Raw genomic sequence first — 14,851 nt, forward strand, 5'->3', positions numbered from 1 at the left:
ATATGTTTGTCTAGTTAGAGAAAGTGGATTTTTTTTTTTTTTTTTTTGAGACGGAATCTCACTCTGTCGCCCAGGCTGGAGTGCAGTGGCACAGTCTCGGCTCACTGCAACCTCCACCTCCCAGGTTCAAGCAATTCTCCTGCCCCAGCCTCCCAAGTAGCTGGGATTACAGGCGCACACCACCACACCCAGCTAATTTTTTAATTTTTAGTACAGATGGGGTTTTGCCTTATTGACCAGGCTGGTCTTGAACTCCTAACCTCAGGTAATCCACTCGCTTTGGCCTCCCAAAGTGCTGGGATTACAGTGAGCCACCGTGCTCGGCAGATTTTTTTTTTTTTTGAGACAGAGTCTCGCTCTGTTACCCTTTGCCTCCCAGGTTCAAGTGATCCTCCCACCTCAGCCTCCTGAGTAGTTCAGATTACAGGCACATGCCACCACACCCAGCTAATTTTTGTATTTTTAGTAGAGACGGGGCTTCACCATGTTGCCCAGGCTGGTGTTGAACTCTTGGCCTCAAGTGGTCCACCCACCTCAGCCTCCCAAAGTGCTGGGATTACAGGTGTGAGCTACTGTGCTTGGACAGAATGGATTTTTTTTGGTCTGAGGAAGCATTCTGATTTCACGTTTCTCCTTAGAGACCTCACAAGTCCATCCACCGGCGCCGCACAGACCCTATGGTGACCCTGTCATCCATCTTGGAGTCTATCATCAATGACATGAGAGATCTTCCAAATGTGAGTTCATTGCATTGGATATCTATAGTAGGGATGTCAAGGCCTTTTGTTCTGTCTGTGATTTCCAATAGAGGGCAGTAATCTGTAGATTTAGGTAACTGGAATGCCTAATTTTTAGGGAGTTTTTTTTGTTTGTTTGTTTTTTTAAGCAGTTTAGTAGAGGAAACAGACCTGCTCCATCTAGAAAGATTCCTTTCAGTGTTGATAGCCAGGTAGATAGGTAAGATGTGAGAGTCTTCAGGAATTGGCTCTGGCAAGTGTTATTTGCTGATGTATGGTTCTGGCCCTTGTTTGCAGACATACCCTTTCCACACTCCAGTCAATGCAAAGGTTGTAAAGGACTACTACAAAATCATCACTCGGCCAATGGACCTACAAACACTCCGCGAAAACGTGCGTAAACGCCTCTACCCATCTCGGGAAGAGTTCAGAGAGCATCTGGAGCTAATTGTGAAAAATAGTGCAACCTACAATGGTAAGAATCAAATGTTCCGTGATTGCAAAGGTCACTGTTCAGATCCTTATTCCTTACTGGCCCTAAATTCAGACAAGATTGGACTGAGAGGACTACAGTGTATTTGTGCATTCATTTGTGGGTATGAAAATCAGGTAATGTACATTTTCAGTCATTTAATAAATATCACTTCTTTTTTTTTAAGGGGGGGGTTGGAGTCTCACTCTGTCATCCAGGCTGGAGTGCAGTGGCGCAATCTTGGCTCCCTGCAACCTCCGCCTCTCGGTTCAAGCGATTCTCCTGCCTCAGCCTCCCGAGTAGCTGGGATTACAGGCGTGCGCCACCATGCCTGGCTAATTTTTGTATTTTTAGTAGAGACTGGGTTTCACCATGTTGGTCAGGCTTGTCTCTAACTCCTGACTTCGTCATCCACCCGCCTCAGCCTCCCAGGATTACAGGTTTGAGCCACTGCGCCCGGCCTAATGTCACTTCTTTTTATTCCCACTGTTTAATTCTTATATTCTTTGGAGAATTTGGAGTCTATTCGTTGCAATGAAACAGTTCCATGGAAAGTAATGGAAGACGTGGTCCTAGGTTAGTACAAAAGAGAGACATTCGGCTGGGCGCGGTGGCTCACGCCTGTAATCCCAGCACTTTGGGAGGCCAAGGCGGGCGGATCACAAAGTCAGGAGATTGAGACCATGGTGAAACCCCCATCTCTACTAAAAATACAAAAAGTTATCTGGGCGTAGTGGCGGGCGCCTGTAGTCCCAGCCACTCGGGAGGCTGAGGCAGGAGAATGGCGTGAATGCAGGAGGCGGAGCTTGTAGTGAGCTGAGATCGTGCCACTGCACTCCAGTCTGGGCAACACAGCAAGACTCCTTCTCAAAAAAAAAAAAAAAAAAGAGAGAGACGTTCAGTGTGGATGGAACCTGTGTAGAGTATGCACTTGTGACCATATTTGCTGTGTCTGAATCTTCGATTTGGTCTACAAATTTGTTAGAGCTGCTGTTACATGTTCACTTTGCTCAAAAGCTGAGAAGACAAAGAGGAAGAAATCTGTTTTGTTTTTTTTTTCCCTTGTGAGACAGGGTTTCACTCCTGTTGCCCAGTAGCCTCCTGAGTAGCTGGGACTACAGGTGCTTTCCATCACACCCTGTTAATTTTTGTACTTTTTTGGTAGAGGTGGGGTTTCGCCATGTTGCCCAGGCTGGTCTCAAACTCTTGAGCTCAACCGATCTTGCCCACCTCGGCCTCCCAAAGTGCTAGGATTACAGGCATGAGCCATTGCGCCTGGCCTGTTGCTGTGTCTTAAAAAGAGGAAACAGTATAGCTTCTGCATGTAAAGGATAAGGTTTTCTGGTTTCCATTTGCATCCTTGAGCACAGATTCACAGATATAAATGTAGGGATTCGGAGTACAGATAGAGTGTAAATCATGGCTCTGGCACTTACTAATTGAGTTACCATAGACAAGTTATTTAACTTCTCATACCCTCCTCAGTTTTCTCATCTGTAAACATGGGATAGTAGTACTACGTGAATTTTAAAACCTTTCACAGGCAGGCCCAACCCATTTATCTACTTTCCATCTCCAATAACTGGCTCCCATACCCACTATCGACCCCTGCCACACTCAGCATTATATTTCACAAAATATCCCTTATCATTTCTTCATGACTTTGCAGTCTTTGCTCTCTCAGTCTTTGCTCTCTTTCTGGGATGCCTTTCTTTCCTATATTTCCAGACCAACTCATATTACCTCTTTTTATTTTATTTTTTTTTGAGATGGAGTCTTGCTCTGTCGCCCAGGCTGGAGTGCAGTGGCGCCATCTTGTCTCACTGCAACTTCCTCCTCCCAGGTTCCAGTGATTTTCCTGCCTCAGCCTCCCGAGTAGCTGGGATCACAGGCGCCCACCACCACACCTGGCTAATTTTTGTGTTTTTAGTAGAGACGGGATTTCTCCATGTTGGCCAGGCTGGTCTTGAACTCCTGACCTTGTGATCCACCCACCTCGGCCTCCCAAAATGCTAGGATTACAGGCATGAACCACCGCGCCCGGCCGCATTCTTTTCTTTATTTCACCATAAGAAATCTTTAAAATGGATACTGTTATAACCCTCATTTTCCAGATGAACATACAGGCCTGTAGTGTTTAAGTAGCTTAAAAAAATTTATTTTTTTTAATGATGAGGTGGTGATGGGTTGATGTGTGCAGCAAACCACCATGGCACACGTTTACCTATGTAACAAATCTGCACATCCTGCACATGTACTAAAAAAAAAAAAAAAGAGGAAGATGACTTTACCTTTAGGGGCATTTCTTTTTTTTTTTTTTTTTTTTTTTTGAGACGGAGTCTTGCTCTTTGACCCAGGCTGGAGTGCAGTGGCGCTATCTTGGCTCACTGCAAGCTCCGCCTCTCAGGTTCATGCTATTCTGCTGCTTCAGCCTCCCGAGTAGCTGGGACTACAGGCGCCAGCCACCACGCCTGGCTAATTTTTTGTATTTTTAGTAGAGACAGGGTTTCACCGTGTTAGCCAGGATGGTCTCGATCTCCTGACCTCGTGATCCACTCGCCTCGGCCTCCCAAAGTGCTGGGATTACAGGCATGAGACACCGCACCTGGCCTTTTAGGGGCATTTCTAATCTACATTTGTGATTTTCTTTTTTTGGAGATGGAGTCTTGCTGTGTCGCCCAGGCTGGAATGCAGTGCTGCGATCTTGGTTCACTGCAACCTCTGTCTCCTGTGTTCAAGCGATTCTCCTGCCTCAGCCTCCTGAGTAACTGGGATTATAGGCATACACCACCACACCGGGCTAATTTTTTTATTTTTAGTAGAGATGAGGTTTTGCCATGTTGGCCAGGCTGGTCTCGGACTCCAGACTTCAGGTGATCTGCCCTCTTCAGCCTCCCAAAGTGCTGGGATTACAGGCGTGAGCCACTACACCCGGCTGATTTTCTCTTTTGAGACAGTCTCACTCTGTCACCCAGGCTGGAGGAGTGTGGTGGTACGATCTTGGCTCACTGCAACTTCCTCCTTTTCTGGGATTCAAGCGATTCTCCTGCCTCAGCCTCCGAAGTAGCTGGAACTATAGCTGCGCCCCACCACGCCTGGCTAATTTTTGTATTTTTAGTAGAGACAGGGTTTCACCATGTTGGCCAGGCTGGTCTTGAACTCCTGGCCTCAAGCGATTCACTGACCTTGGCTTTTCAAAGTGGCGGGATTACAGGCATGAGCCACCACTAGGCTTAGGCATGAGAATCACTTGAATCTGGGAGGTGGAGGTTGAAGTGAACCAAGATCGCACCATGGCACTCCAGCCTGTGTGAGAGAGCGAGACTCTGTCTCAAAAAAAAAAAAAAAAAAAAGATAAAGTAGAGATGTTAATCCAGTTATATCTAACGTCAGAGCCTGTACTCTTAACCACCATGCTCCATATACTGTTCTCCACTTTTTCACTTACTGTTTATGCCTCACAACCCTGCACTTGTCTTCTGCTGAAGTACCAGCTACATCCTAATTGCTGGATCCACTGGCCACCTTTCAGAAATAACCTTTTATTTAAACACCTTTATTGAAATATAATTCACATACCATGCAGTTTAACCATTTAAAGTGGTCAGGTTTTTTTTGTTTGTTTGTTTGTTTGAGATGGTGTTTCGCTTTTGTTGCCCAGGCTGGAATGCAATAGCGTGATCTCAGCTCACTGCAACCTCCACCTCCTGGGTTCAAGCGATTCTCCTGCCTCCCCCTCCCAAGTACCTGGGATTATAGGCATGCGCCACCACTCCCGGCTAATTTTGTATTTTTAGTAGAGACGGGGTTTCTCCATGTTGGTTGGGCTGGTCTTGAACTCCCGACCTCAGGTGATCTGCCTGCCTCGGCCTCCCAAAGTGCTGGGATTAAATCAGGCATGAGCCACCATGCCTGGCTGGCTAAAGTGGTCAGTTTTAACATGTCATCCATATTGTAACATGTATCAGTACTTCATTCCTGGGTTTTTTTTTTTTTTTTTTGAGACAGGTTCTCACTGTGTTTTCCAGGCTAGAGTACAGTGGTACAGTCATAGCTCACTGCAGCCTCACCCTCTCGGGCTCAAGGAATCCTCCCGTCTTAGCATCTCAAGTAGCTGGGACCACAGGCACATGCCACCATGCCTGGCTAATTTTTATTCTTTATTTTGTAGAGACAAGAGTCTCACTGTGTTGCCCAGGCTGGCCTCAAACTCCTGGGCTCAAGCGATCTTCCTGACTTGGCCTCCCAAAGTGCTGGGATTACAGGCATGAGCCATTGTACCCAACCTCATTTTTTTTTTTATCATGTAATACTCCATTGTATGGATGCCCCACATTTTGTCTGTCAATTGATGGACCTTTAGATTGTTTATAATTTTGGCTAATGCAAATAATGCATCTGTGAACATTTTGTGAACATTTTTGTACAGACTTGTGTGTGGACATTTGGGATTTTTTTTGTTTTGGAGACAGAGTCTTGCTCTGTCGCCCAGGCCGGAGTGCAGTGGCACGATCTCCTCTCACTGCAACCTCCACCTCCTGGGTTCAGGCGATTCTCCTGCCTCAGCCTGCCAAGTAGCTAGGACTATAGGCGCGTGCCACCACGCCTGGCTAATTTTTTGTATTTTAAGTAGAGACAGGGTTTCACTGTGTTAGCCAGGTTGGTCTTGATCTCCTGGCCTTGTGATCCACCCGCTTGGGCTTCCCAAAGTTCCGCGATTACAGGCGTGAACCACACATTTGCTTTTTTTAATTTTATTTTTTTTTATTTGTCAGGCAAGTAAGACAGTTAAGGGACACTTGTTTTTATTTCTCTTGGGTATATAAAGATCGAGCATCCCAAATCCAAAAACTTGACATGCTCCAAAATCTTAAACTTTTTGAATGCCTGCTTGATGCTCTAAGGAAATCCTCATTGGAGCATTTGGATTTCTAATTTTCGGATTAGGGATGTTCACATATTTGCAGATATTCCAAAATATTTCAGATTCTTAAAAAACCTGAAATCTGAAACACTTGCGGTCCCAAGCATTTCAGATAAGGGATACTCAGTCTGTACCTAGGAGCCGAATTGCTGAGTCCACATGGTAACTCTTATGTTTAATTAGCTTTTTGAGGAACTGCCAAACTGTTTGCCAGAGCAGCTGCACCATTTTGTAATCCCACCAGCAGTGTATAAGGGTTCCAGTTTCTTCACATCCTTATCAACACTTGTTATTGTCTATCTTTTTCCTTCTAACCATCCTAGTGGGTGTAAAGTGGTATTTCATTGTAATTTTGATTTGCATTTCCCTATTGACTAATGATGCTGAAAATTTTTGCATATGGTTAGAAATACCATTCTTGAACTTTTGTGCATTTGCCACTATTGACCACTTTTTCCTCCTTGATACTGTCTTCTCCCTTTTCCAGAAATACTTTCTTGAATCATTTCCTTGCCTTTTCATTCTCATTACTTCAGCCATAATATATCTGTTAACATCACTGTCTCCAGCCCCATACCTCTCTTCAGGGCTCCATACCTGTGCTTCCAGTTGTCTGCCAGACATGTCCATTTTTCATTGCCCAACTGGCAACTTATTGTCTGATTGTCTATCTAGTTGTACATCCTAGAAATCATAGTCATAATTTATTCCATCTTCACTTCCCCACACTCATAGATAACCAAGTCCCATAAATTGGAAATTCTAAGTTGCCAGTGGAAAAACAAATAACAAAGATACTGGTCTGGGGTTAGGAGAGTGTTCGCAGTCATCATACTCCTTTTGGCCAGCAGTGTCCCACGTGTTCAGGCTAATGATTTGCCCATCCACAGATGTCTGGACGCTATAGTTGTCAAAGACAGTGGGGGGATATACTCCTCAGGAAAGACATTTGTTGTATAACTGATGAGGAGGCAGGTTTTACCTATAGCCTCATCTCCTACAACCACACATTTGATTGTCTGCATTCTTCCCTTGTAGTCCTATGTACAAGAGAGACAGAAAGAATATTCAGAGATGCTTGGTTAATGTAGGGAGCTATTCTAAACATTTCTCTCTGAGGAGAGGATGAGGAAGATAAGATGCCCCCCACACTCTCTATACCCTTAATGCCATACAAGAGTCAGCTACAAAGGGTTGTATAAGTCAAGAGTTCTTACCCTGGAGTCTGTGGACTACTAGAGGATGGGCTTCAGTAGGTCCTAGAAGCCTCTTCTGAAGTTGTGTACAATACTATGTATATGTGCATAAGTGAATTTTTCTGGAAAGAAGGTCCAGAGCTGTCACCAGTATCTCACAGAAGGCTTTTTAATCTTTGGGTGAGCTCAAAAAGATTAAAAACCATTCATCCACATAGGTATTTGTGTTACACTGTTATCATAAGGTCTGGATCTACTGTATCAAAGGTACTAAAATATTGTAGGTGCACAATAAATGGTTAGTAATTTTTAAAAATTATCATAGAAGGTTTCCAGGGTTGAATCAAGAAACATGGCTGTCACTTTGGGTCTCTGGCTATAGAGCCAGCAGAGGAACCTCCATTCCTGAAAAACAGAGACATCACAATACTGCAGAGAAAGGCAGACAAGTCACACTCAGCTAGAGAAATGGTTAAGAGGGCTAGGCGCGGTGGCTCACGCCTGTATTCCCAGCGCTTTAGGAGGCGGAGGCGGGCAGATCACCTGAGGTCAGGAGTTCGAGGCCGGCCTGGCCAACATGGCAAAACCCCATCTCTACTAAAAATACAAAAATTAGCCATACGCGGTGGCACATACCTGTAATTCCAGCTACTCAGGAGGCTGAGGCAGGAGAATCGCTTGAGCCCAGGAGGCAGAGGTTGCACTGAGCCAAGGTCACGCCATTGCATTCCAGCCTGGGTGACAGAGCAAGACTCTTGTCTCAAAAAAAAAAAAGAAAGAAAAAAGAAATGGTTAAGAGTCTGGGCTCTGAAGTCAGGAGGCAAAACCCAGTTCTCCCTCTAATCTTTGTGAACTTGGGAAAGTTTTGTCGTTTTTTGTTTTTTGTTTTTTGGCAGAGTCTTGCTCTGTCACCCGGGCTAGAGTGCAGGGGTGCATCTCAGCTTACTGCAGCCTCTGCCTCCTGGGTTCAAACGATTTTTGTGCCTCAGCCTCCCGAGTAGCTGGAATTATAGGCATGCGCCACCACGCCCAGCTAATTTTTGCGTTTTTAGTAGAGACAGGGTTTCACCGTGTTGACCAGGCTGATCTTGAACTCCTAGCCTCAAGTGATCCACCCGCCTCTGCCTCTCAAAGTGCTGGGATCACAGGCATGAGCCACCGCACCCAGCCAGAGAAAATTTTTAACCTGAGGGTTAAATGAAAGAAGGTATGCGTAGTACTTATTAGTCTCTCTCACATAGCCAGTACTCATTAAGTGTTAGAAGCTACTATGTCTTCTTAATAATTCTACTATTCTACTACTGGAGAAGGCTAAAATTCTGTAATATGGTTACAATGCTAGATAAACCAGGAGTCTCATCCCCTTCAACCTTATGTGAGTAAAACTACAGGTCTTAATGCCACCATACTCATCCATTTCTTCATGAATCAGTATTTCACAGTAAATGATATGGCAGAGATGATCTCCAAGAAGCTTGTTTATTATGAGTTCCTATATTTATACCCCCATATTAATACCCCATCAATGCCTTGCCCTCAATTTAGGTCCCGAAGTACTCTACTTTCTGTAGGTTCTTAACTACTGCCCTAATTTCAGACCTAATTCTTATAGCAGTACCTTCTTTAAGTGTCAGAGCACAGAGGAAAGGGCATTAAATAATCATATATATTTGGTTACAGAAAAAAAATTGAGAATCAATTTATTTCTCACCTTGAGGATTTGGGGAAATAGATACATCGCCCATTCTGTTGTCTCATTAGCTAAGGTCTACATTAGGCCCATATCATAGGCAAAAACAAACACAACACCTCATTTTGGTCAGAATAAAGAAAAGTGAGCTGGGTATGTGGCTCATGCCTGTAATCCCAGCATTTTGGGAGGCTGAGGTGGGAGGATTCCTTGAGCTCAGAAGTTTGAGGCCAGCCTGGGCAATATAGTGAGACTTCGTCTCACTAAAAATAAAAAAAATTAGCCAGGCGTGGTGGCACGTACCTGTCTGTAGTCCCAGCTACTTGGGATGCTGAGGTGGGAGGATTGCTTGAGCCTGGGAGATCGAGGCTGCAGTGAGCTATGATCACACCATTGGACTCCAGCCTGGATGACAGATGGAGACCCTGTCTCAGAAAAAAAAAAAAGAAGAAAAGTGGCTTTCAGAGTACGCTTTCCACAAGCCCACTAGGGGTTGCTCTCTGCCCACACAGAGCCAATTCTGAGTGGCGAGGCCTCTCACCTAGAAGTCTTCTTTAGCACAGGTTCCACAGCTAAAATAAGTCCAGAGCATAATTTAACTCTGGTAGGAAACCACCCCAGGGTATTCACTGACCATCAGCCGGTTCTTTTTCCATCTAGGAATAGGCATAAGGATCAAACACACAAGGTCGATAGAAAAGGGGCACAGTCATCACCACCTTCCTCGAGAATAGCCTTCTTTGACTTTCCTGATCTGGATAAATGTATTTCCCCTCTGAATTCCTACAACAATTACTGTCTGTGCAACTCATTTTCCCAACTTCCTCTAGGTATCATCCAGTGTCCAACACCTCTGCTCAAAGTGACTGCTTCCAGAACAACAGTGCAACTTAGGCAGTTGCTGAACCAGAGTAAAACTCTTAGGGACAGGCCGGGCACGGTGGCTCACGCCTGTAATCCCAGCAGTTTGGGAAGCTGAGGAGGGCAGATCACTTGAAGTCAGGAGTTCAAGACCAGCCTGGCCAACACTCCAACCTGAGTGACAGAGCCAGACCCTGTCTCAAAAAAAAAAAATTCATATTGAAACTTAATGCCCAAATGTGGCAGTATTGAGAGGTGGAGTTTTCAAAAAGTGACTGGATCTTGAGGACCCTGTCCTCATGAATGAATTAATCCATTCATGGATTAATAGATTAATGGGTTAATATGGGAGTGGAACTAGTGGCTTCATAAGAAGAGGAAAAGGGACCTGAGCAAGCAGCTCAGCCCCCTCACCATGGGATTCTCTGAGCCACCTCGGGACTCTGCAGAGTTTCCACTAGCAAAAAGGCTCTTACTAATTGTGGCCCCTCAACCATGGACTGCTCAGCCTCCATAATTATAAGAAATTTCTTGTTTTTTGTTTTTTGTTTTTGAGACAGAGTCTCACTCTGTTGCCCAGGCTGGAGTACAGTGGCATGATCACAGCGTAATGCAGTCTCAGTATCCCTGGGCTTGATGATTCTCCCACCTCAGCCTCCCGAGTAGCTGGGACCACAGGTGTGCTTCAGCACACCCAACTAGTTTTTGTATTTTTTTTTCTTGTAGAGACAGGGTTTCGTCACATTGCCCAGGCTGGTCTCGAACTCCTGGGCTCAAGCGATCTGTCCACCTCAGCATCCCAAAGTGCTGGGATTACAGGCGTGAGCAACCACCCCCGGCCCCAGTAAGCAGATTCAGTTGTTGTAAAACAACTTATAGCATACTGTGTTGTGCTGTCAGCAGTAAATGCATTTATGATGTTTTCCACTCATTATGTGTTTATTGGGATGTAACCCTATCGTAAGTCAAGGAGCAGCTGTATCTCATATGCAGCTCCTCCATAATTCATGGCAACCAATATATTCCTCTATTTATACTAATACTCTTTTTAAAAAAAATTATGGAAATTGTTAGACACATACAGAAATAAAAGAGGAAGTAAACTTCAGTGCTATTCAGTCAGTTCAACACTTTGTTAGCATATGGTCAATCTAGTATATATTTTCAGCTTTTGTATCATTTCATCCATAAATACTTAAAGCATTTATACTCGGTCTTGCAATAATTTATTTTCAAGTCATTTCTTTGACTAGACCAGCAACTATCTTTATTTTTTTGTTCTATTTTTTGAGATGGGGTCTCACTCTGTCACCTAGGCTGGAGTGCAGTGGCACAATCTTGGCTCACTGCAGCCTTGACCTCCTGGGCCGAAGCAATCCTCCTGTGTCAGCCTGCCGAGTAGCTGGGACTACAGGTGCATGCCATCACATCCAGCTAATTTTTGAATTTTTTTTTGTAGAGGTGAGGTCTTACTATGTTGCCCAGGCTGGTCTCAAACTCCTAGGCTGAAGCAATCCTCCTGCCTCAGTCTCACAAAGTGTTGAGATTACAGGCGTGAGCCACTGTGTCTGGCCTAAGCCAATAAGTCTCATAGGCAGGAAGTCTGTCTTATTTTTCCTTATATTCCCATCATTGAACACATTGTACACAGTCATTAAACATTTGTTAAATGAATAAACAAGTGAATGCTGAATTAAATAATAAGTGAGAATAGAACTGACGTTTTGGCTCTGGGGAGCACTAACACAAAAGGATAGACAGAGGAATACAATCTAGCAAAGGATATGTAAAAGAAGTAATTGGAATTACTTGCTAGATGAAAATATTTTAGCTGCTTTATGATGAGCTTAAATTAGGGCATTCATAAGTAGGGAGTGTAGGAGATAGGTCAGATAGTTCAAGGATTTTCTGAAGCTTCTGATAGGGATCAGTATGGAGATTTTTTTTTTTTTTTTTTTTTTTGAGATGGAGTTTCACTCTTGTTGCCCAGGCTGGGGTGCAATGGCACAGTCTTGGCTCACGCAACCTCCACCTCCCGGGTTCAAGTGATTCTCCTGCCTCAGCTTCCTGAGTAGCTGGGATTACAGGCATGCGCCACCATACCCAGCTAATTTTGTATTTTTAGTAGAGACGGGGTTTCTCCATGTTGGTCAGGCTGGTCTTGAGCTCCCAACCTCAGGTGATCCGCCTGCCTCGGCCTCCCAAAGTGCTAGGATTACAGGCGTGAGCCACCACGCCCAGCCCAGAGATTCTTTTTTAACACAGGCTTGTATTAACCCGATGTTATTAGAACACCACAAACCGTAAATCCTACAAACAAAAATTGCAATCACAAATTTTATATGTTAAGTGTGGGAAAATTACAAGTCACCCATCGGTCTCTTTAGGCATTCTTTTTCTTTTTATTGTATTTTCAAAAACAACTTTATTCATCGCACGTATTAAAAAAAAATTCCCACCCCTGGAAATGAGCTAAAAAAGTAAACAAAATCCACCTCCCACCTCCCTGTTCCCACTTCCTCCAATTCCCTCCAAATAAAAGGGAAAAAAGGCAAAGGGAAAAAAAACTGAAAAACAAAAACACCCCTAAACCCCCAAAATCAAGGTAGTGCATTTCCCCAGGGAGAAGGGGAATTTACACTGGAGCTGCTGGGGGAGGAACGGAGATCTTCCGGCTACAGAAACCTGCAAAGAAAGACACTCAAAACAGAAAAAGAAACACAAAAGGAAACAAAATAGATCACCAGGCAATCTGGAGGGGCAGGGAGCCGGAGAAGAGGGGTGGGGTGGGTGGTAGACCTGACTGGACAGGAGCTGGCAGGAGAGGACTGTGAAAGGTGAGAAGACGGAGGGAAGAACAGTTTGGTGTCCTTCCAGAGCCCTGGCTAAAAAATAAAAAAACCTCCTACCACCCACGCCCACCTACCCTTCAGCAGCCCCCAGAGGGGTGAAATGGGGCAGGGAAACATGGGGAGCAGCTTGTTAGTTGAGACGTGTCCATGGCGAATCCCCAGAGTGAATAAGCAGCCTCCTGCCCCACTCCCTGGGCCTTCCCCTGCTCCCTAAAGCAGGTCCCTCCTCAGCAGTTAGTTATGGGATTCTCCCCCCCCTTCCACAGTATATCTTTTTAAAAAAATACTTTTTTCCCATCAAGGTCATCTTCTGTTTTTTGTTTGTATTTTTTTTAATTCTTTTTTTTTTTTTTCCCCTTCTGTCCTCTTTTTTTCTTCTCTCTCCTCCTCATACTTTTTTTAGTAAGGGGAGTACCATGATGTCGCTCTAGCCTGGCCTCTGTAGACGTGACCCCGGGGCCTGCTGTTAAAACCACTGTGGAATCGAGAGAGGGAACTGTTGTAGTTGGTGGTCCGGGCACGGTAGCGGGCTCGTGGAAAACCCCGATCTGTTGTGCTGATTCCTGGTCTGTTGGTTCATTTTGGGATCACCTTGATTTGCCTTCCTCTAAATAGGGAGTCATCTAAGGCCAGGGAAGTCCTCACTGACTCTTTGTCTGAGAACTCTATATATGCAAACCCTTTGGGATGGCCACTAAATTTGTCACAGAGTATGGTAACACAGTTGACTAAACCACAGCCATGAAAGTGAGCTTCCAGCTCTTCTGCTGTTGCACCATAGTCAACATTGCCAACATAGACGGAACGGGCATCGGCCTCCATCTTCTCCTCGATGACATGATCATTGGGCCAGCATTTCCTGGAGGTGGACTCATACTCATCTGCTTCTCTACCTCGATCTGTAGCTCCTTTAGCTTCTCAGCTTCTTCCTCCATCTCCCTAACTCGAGCTTTGATAGCTTCCAGCTCCGGATCCTCAATGGCGCTGTCTTCCGGGTCACCCTCGACCAGTCATGGCTCCTCCTCCTCCTCTTGGCTGCCAGGGGCTCCCGAACCAGGCCCGGAGCTCCCGTGGGGGTAGGGGGCGCAAGGCCAGGGCGGCTCCTCTTCAGGCTTGGGCTCCGGCTCGGGGTCCAGTGGCAGCTCCTCAGGCTCCAGTTCCTCAGACTCCAGGCCGTTCCCGTAGTCCCCTACCCCCCCCCCCCCCGGGGCCCCCTCCCCGGCCTCCCTACCGGCCCCAGGCACAAGATGGTGCCACCGCCCTGACCCGGAGGCCCGACCGCCTGCAGCCCCAGCCGCCTGCTGCCGCCTGCTCACTCTTTAGGCATTCTTAAAGAAATTATTGCTCCCTTTCCATAGTATTATGTTTGAGGTATTAAAAGCAGCAGTAGTACTACTGTGTGTAGATACACACAAATTAAGGAAAGAGTTAAAGTTAGTTTATTCATTCATATTGTGTAACTGCTATGTTTTAGGTGCTGGAAAATGGACGTAAGTCTGGTATATCTGTCTACCCCATCAGTTAGCCTGGTGCCTGACACATTTTAGGTTCTTAAGTAAGTGCATTAAAAGGATAAAGAAGTGTTGGCAGCTTTTGCCTCCCATTATTAATGGTTTCATCTCTTTCTGTTCCTCTACAGGGCCAAAACACTCATTGACTCAGATCTCTCAATCCATGCTGGATCTCTGTGATGAAAAACTCAAAGAGGTAAGACAGAATGAGAGAAAGGCAGTGGAATTTGAAGGTGGGGGTGGGATATCAGGGTTTAGGAAGTAGGGAATTTAACAGAAGGAAAAATATATGCGGGAGTAGCAGATCTTTAGTATATGTGAAGGCTGGAAGGGACTTATAGAACTCATAGGCCAGTCCCTTTTGTAGATGGAAAAACTGGGCCCGTAGAAGGAAAGTATTTGCTCTGGACATCTTGACTATTAACAAAGTTAGAATTAAGATCCAGCACCTACATAACTCATTAGAAAGGGCAAAGGAAAGTGAGTTTCCAGGAAGTCAGCTGTAGCTAAGAGACCAGTCAATGTTTTAGGAAGAATTTTCATTTTTTCTTCATATTTTTAACCAACGAAGCAGCAAGTGCTAGAAGTTTTAATTTTTAAATGATAAT

The 14,851-nt window shown here is 45.0% G+C and overlaps 1 protein-coding gene and 1 pseudogene across 7 annotated transcripts in view; one reads left to right on the top strand and one right to left on the bottom strand.

Annotated features, from left to right (window-relative positions):
* Positions 1–14,851, top strand: part of TAF1 (TATA-box binding protein associated factor 1) — a 98,343-nt gene that overhangs the window by 40,075 nt on the left and 43,417 nt on the right. For all 7 annotated transcript variants that reach the window (XM_055376167.2, XM_019019543.2, XM_055376163.2 and 4 more), the window contains exons 27-29: positions 639–737; positions 1,035–1,212; positions 14,372–14,439. In XM_055376167.2, the coding sequence (XP_055232142.1) occupies positions 639–737; positions 1,035–1,212; positions 14,372–14,439 (345 nt within the window). The remainder of the gene's footprint in view (positions 1–638; positions 738–1,034; positions 1,213–14,371; positions 14,440–14,851) is intronic.
* LOC109024639 (polyadenylate-binding protein 2-like) lies at positions 13,132–14,250 on the bottom strand (annotated as a pseudogene).

This window comes from Gorilla gorilla, chromosome X, assembly GCF_029281585.2.
Source record: "Gorilla gorilla gorilla isolate KB3781 chromosome X, NHGRI_mGorGor1-v2.1_pri, whole genome shotgun sequence".
In the NCBI taxonomy this organism is placed as follows: domain Eukaryota; kingdom Metazoa; phylum Chordata; class Mammalia; order Primates; family Hominidae; genus Gorilla; species Gorilla gorilla.